Source organism: Spermophilus citellus (genome assembly GCF_964194105.1).
Source record: "Spermophilus citellus genome assembly, chromosome: 10".
NCBI lineage: Eukaryota > Metazoa > Chordata > Mammalia > Rodentia > Sciuridae > Spermophilus > Spermophilus citellus.
In genome coordinates this window covers 37375513-37380560 of record NC_138197.1, presented here as the reverse complement: position 1 = coordinate 37380560, position 5048 = coordinate 37375513, and the positions used below count along the sequence as shown (strand labels likewise).

The window sequence follows — 5048 nt, the reverse complement described above, 5'->3', positions numbered from 1 at the left end:
AAAATAATAAATTGCTAAATAGATTGCTGAGAAGTTACAATTCTCATTAGCCCAATACAAAGCAGATGGTGAAATTAGAAAATAACAAAATATGATTGACAACAACCATGAAGAAGTCATTCAAAATGAGTCCCAAATTATCAGAAATCACTAAGTGATTTACATTAGATTCTAGAATATGATTCCTCATCAACAGCATGCTATTGTGATTCTTTTGGTTGATCTCTCCACTCTGATAATTTTTCCCTCTTTAATTACAAGAATAAGACTAATCATCAATCATGCTACACAGCAGCTGTGGCCATTCAATGCAGCAGATGGCCACCTTTTCCCCTGCATTTTTTCTAAAATACATTCAGTCTCTAGGAACACATTCCTCTCCTCCAATACAAACCCCAGGTCCTAATGGTCTTGCCTGCTCTTCATTCCATTGGTATAACATTCCTGACCTACATACCATGGTAGTCCACTGTGAGGACCAGAGTGTGTGAAACACAGTAGGCAGGATGACTGACATTGTAATTTTACATCATGCTCAGTCTCTTCCATATGCTCTTTGGCATAGACATTAAATATTAAGACAGTGTTTTCCTTGTTCATAAACATGGACTGTGCTGATTCTCATTTCATGAAGTAATGCCTTTTCTCTTATGGTTTCCTTTCTGGACACCACTATGAAAGGCTTGTAAGGAAGATATAAAACTCAAAAAATAGTGAGGTGGACTTTGCAAGAAATCTCAAAAAAGTTTTATAAGTTGAAGATAGTTGGAAATTTTCAAATGTACTAGTACCTTTGATATGTCATGAGTTTTAACATATTTGACCATAGCTTGAATGTAGTATGTAAGACCAAAAGTTAATCTTGGAGAAGTAAAGACTTATTTGTTCTTCATATAAATGCTATAGAGAATAGCATGAGAATTGGTTAAATAATTTTACAAATAGGATTTGCAGTTATTAAATTTCTGAAATATTTCTCTCCAGGGTATCTTGATTGCTGTGTAGTGAGGTCTGAGTTCACACTAAAATAATTGCAATTCTTGGCATATTTGTAAGATATTTTTTATGTCATGAATCTAGTGGCAAAACCTAATGTCAGAATTTTACCTTAAAGCCTGATCACATACAATATATTGCTAAGATTCTTCTCCATTATGGACTAACTCAAGGTTACTAAGCCTTAAATTAAACCTAAAGGCTCTGCACATTCATTTAAACATAGAAGGTATTTTTTTTCAGTATGAATTTTCTGATGATGTTAAACATGTATCTCACATTAGAAAACATATTTTTTATTTTCTACAGATGTCAAAATTACCTTTAAATGTATCACTGCTCAAAATCTAGGGGAAGGAAGGAGATTCAATAATGTTTTTACTTTAATTTCTACTAAATTAGAATGATGATAATCTAGAACTAAATTTATCTAGAATAAATTTAGTTTATTAAATAGCAGAATAGGTATTGGTACAAATATAGCCATGGGATTATCATTATAGATAAAATGCTCTAAGTAGAAACATAGATAAAATTATAGTTGATTAACACTTGTTTGACTTCTTCGATTTGGTATGGTCAGTATTTAAAACTTGTTGCAAGTGAAAAAATTAAAATGAAATGTACTAACTCCCAAATATACACACATACAATATTGACTCTGAAATGAAGACACTGCTCTACTCTGAGGGACTGACTCGCTATTTTGTTTTGTGGATGAGATGTGTGGGAAATATCTTTGATGTCATTCTCACCCTGTCTAGGAAAGCCTGTCTTCCCTAGGAGCTGTTATTTAAGTGGAAACCTAAATCATTTCCAAGGTGAAAGGTACAGAGTTGGGGCTTCATGGAGAGCTGCTCAGGGTGAGTGTAGCCCTCACTGGAACCCAAGTTTTGCCCCTTTTTTAAAAGTCCATGAAGTTCCAGTAGCACCACCCACTCTAATGAACCCTACCTGTTGAGTTGACTGCATTGCACTTTTTTTCCTATACTCTTTGCTTCCTGGAAGGAGCCAAGCCAGAGGTGCCTTTCCTGACATTTATGTTACTAAGTGCTATATTTATGTTTATGTTATATATTTATGTTACTATTCTTAGGAGTTTTTCATAAAAATCGTCCCATGCTGTCCTATTTTTCCTTCTCCATGTATCTCTTCTCTAAAGGTAGGGCAATTGTGAGAATTTTCCAGATATTGAATTCACTCTTTTTGTTCAGTATTTTTTTCAGGGGACCAAGAGTGGGGTCAGCCCTGTACACTCCATGTTTTTATGTGCAATCTCAGTAGTACACGAAGCATTTTTTCTTCTGATTTCTAAGTAATTTTTCCTGAATTTGTTACAAAAATCCATTACTTTTTCATTAGCTATTGAAGATGATCAATTTTATCATGCTGGTACTCCCCATTTTGACCAGGCAATGCATTATCCTTCATTATCTACCTGGGTGTCTGTAGTGATGTTCATTGAGCAGATGTTGGTAGAAGGTGAGGGGAAGGGGATAAAATCTGGAGGTCTCTGGTGTTGATGGAGGAATAGACCCTGCTGGGCCAAAGAAAGGCAGAGCATGAACAGGATTCTCTGTGTGTAGATGAATTCATTCACCTCAGTGTCTGCTTCATAGGACAGCAGAAAGATTACCACTTGTTTTCACATCCACTGGTGAAATAGTTCAAGTTTACTGAACATTTACACTTAATACTCTATGATATATACTCAAAAGCATTTTTTAAACAATGTGTTAACAACTATCACAGTTCTAAGCATGAGGTAAATGCATAATAAATTTTGATTAAGTGAATAATCAGAATTATTGAGATAGGAAAAAAGGGAATTGTGATCCAAATAAATGTGTGTTTTAGGGTGAGTGTGTTTGTGTCTGTGTATGTAGGTGTGCCTTTGTAAAAAGTAAAGGAGAAGCCTGTAATCCCAGTGGCTTTGGAGGTTGAGATAGGAAGAACCTGGGTGCAAAACCAGCCTCAGTCAAAGTGAGGTGCTAAGCAACTCAGTGAGACTCTGTCTCTAAATAAAATACAAAACAGGGCTGGGGATGTGGCTCAGTGGCTGAGTGCCCTTTAGTTCAATCCCAGGTACTAAAAAAAAATGTAGATGACAAATAAGTATTATTAGTATTAATTTTTTTTTTTGGTGCCAGGGATTGAACCCAAGAGTGCTTTACTACTAAGCAACATCCTCAGCCCTTTTTATTTTTAGACAGAATCACACTAGATTTGTTATAGCCTCGCTGAATTTCTGAATTTGGCTTTAAACCTCAGCCTCAGTCTTCTGAGATGCTGGGATTACAGGTGTGTGCCACCATGCTCAGCCTTAGTACTGAACTTTTAAGAAAAGTCCATAGGAAGAGCTTTGAATAGCATATGCATATGTATAGGTCATTATTTAGACCTAATTTTGAAGTGTTTATAAAACCTCAGTGCTTAGGAAATTCCATAAACCAGATTGGATTCTTTCTACCTGAGATATATATATATATATATTTTTTTTTGTAATGATTCTTGCCAGAACTCAAATAGCCAGATTAAATTCTTTGGATAAAGCAAAACAATGCAAATAAGTTGTTTATTTGCATGTTAGCAAATGAGAGTTCAGTGTTTTCTTCATCATCTGCAAAATCTTCCATGCTACCATGTGCAAACTTACACAATATCTAGATGAAGGTCAGTTGGGCTGACTGGAAAAATTCAGGATTTTCATGAAGAAAGCTCTGAACTTAACCATTAGTAAATATTGGTGTTTGCTGGTTTGGCATATAGGTGAGTTAACATTGACAATATCATTACTCTTTCGAGAGTCAGATGTACATAACGTTTTTGATGAATGCATGAAGAAGTCTTCAGCAGTAATATTAGAAGTTAGGACATTCTCTTACAATGGGTTTTGTCATACAGAGTATACTTACAGTCATTTTAACTGTGGAATTAATTATTGGAAATTTAGGAAATGGATTCATAGCAGTGGTGAACTGCATGGACTGGCTCAGGAGAAGAAAGATATCTTCAGTTGTGCAAATCCTCATTCCTCTGGCAATTTCAAGAATTGGTGTGCTCTGGTTTACATTGCTAAATTGGTGGATATCTGTGCTTTACCCAGCTTTATCAGTGCCTGGGAAAATATTTAGGATTTTTAATATATTCTTGAGAGTATGCAATCATTTTGGTACCTGGTTTGCTACATGCCTAGGTATCTTTTATTTTTTGAAGATAGCCAATTTTTCTAACTCTGTTTTTCTTTACCTAAAGCGGAGAGTTAAAAAGGTAGTTTCAGTAACATTGCTGGTGTCCCTGGTCCTCTTGCTTATAAATTCGGCACTGATGAACACATATATTGATGTCTGGATTGATGGATCTAAAAGAAACATGTCTTATAACTCCAGTTCAAGGAATTATGTGCCATTTTACAAAGTAGTTTTATTCACCAATTCTATGTTCATGCTTGTACCCTTCTCTGTGTCCCTGGCAACATTTATTCTGCTAATCATCTCCTTGAGGAAACATCTGAAGAAGATGCAGCACAATGCCAAAGGGTCCAGAGACGCCAGCACCACGGCCCACGTGAAAGCCTTGCAATCTGTGATCGCCTTCCTGCTACTGTATGCCACTTTCTTTCTTTCATTTCTTCTACAAATTTGGATTTCCGATTTGAAGGAGAAAAGTCCAATCATCTTGTTTTTCTGAGTGACTAAAATTGCTTTTTCTGCAGGCCACTCCTATGTTCTGACTCTTGGCAATTGTAAGCTGAGACAGGCCTTTCTTTCAGTGCTGTGTTGGCTGAGGTGCAGGTCCAAAGATGTCAGAATCAAGTCCATAGGCCATTTTGGGATCATCTTGCATATTCCACAGGAAAATCAGCTCACAAGACATTTTTTGTATATTATAAATTGATACTTCATCAATGTTACTTTATTTTTGTTTTTATCTTTGTAAATTTTACAAAATTAAATTTTGAATAAGTACTACCCAAACACTTTACTACATTAGGAGTACATAAACAAGTTTGTATATCAAACAAGAAATGAAGAATAAAATACAGATGGTTG

The 5048-nt window shown here is 35.4% G+C and overlaps 1 protein-coding gene across 1 annotated transcript; it reads left to right on the top strand.

Moving 5' to 3' along the window:
• Positions 1-3882: 3882 nt before the first annotated feature.
• On the top strand, positions 3883-4686 carry LOC308658181 (taste receptor type 2 member 14-like; the record flags this gene model as incomplete). The annotated part of the gene is made up of 1 exon (XM_081310790.1): positions 3883-4686. The coding sequence occupies one exon, from the start codon at positions 3883-3885 to the stop codon at positions 4684-4686; it is 804 nt and encodes a 267-aa protein (XP_081166916.1).
• Between the last annotated feature and the right edge of the window lie 362 nt (positions 4687-5048).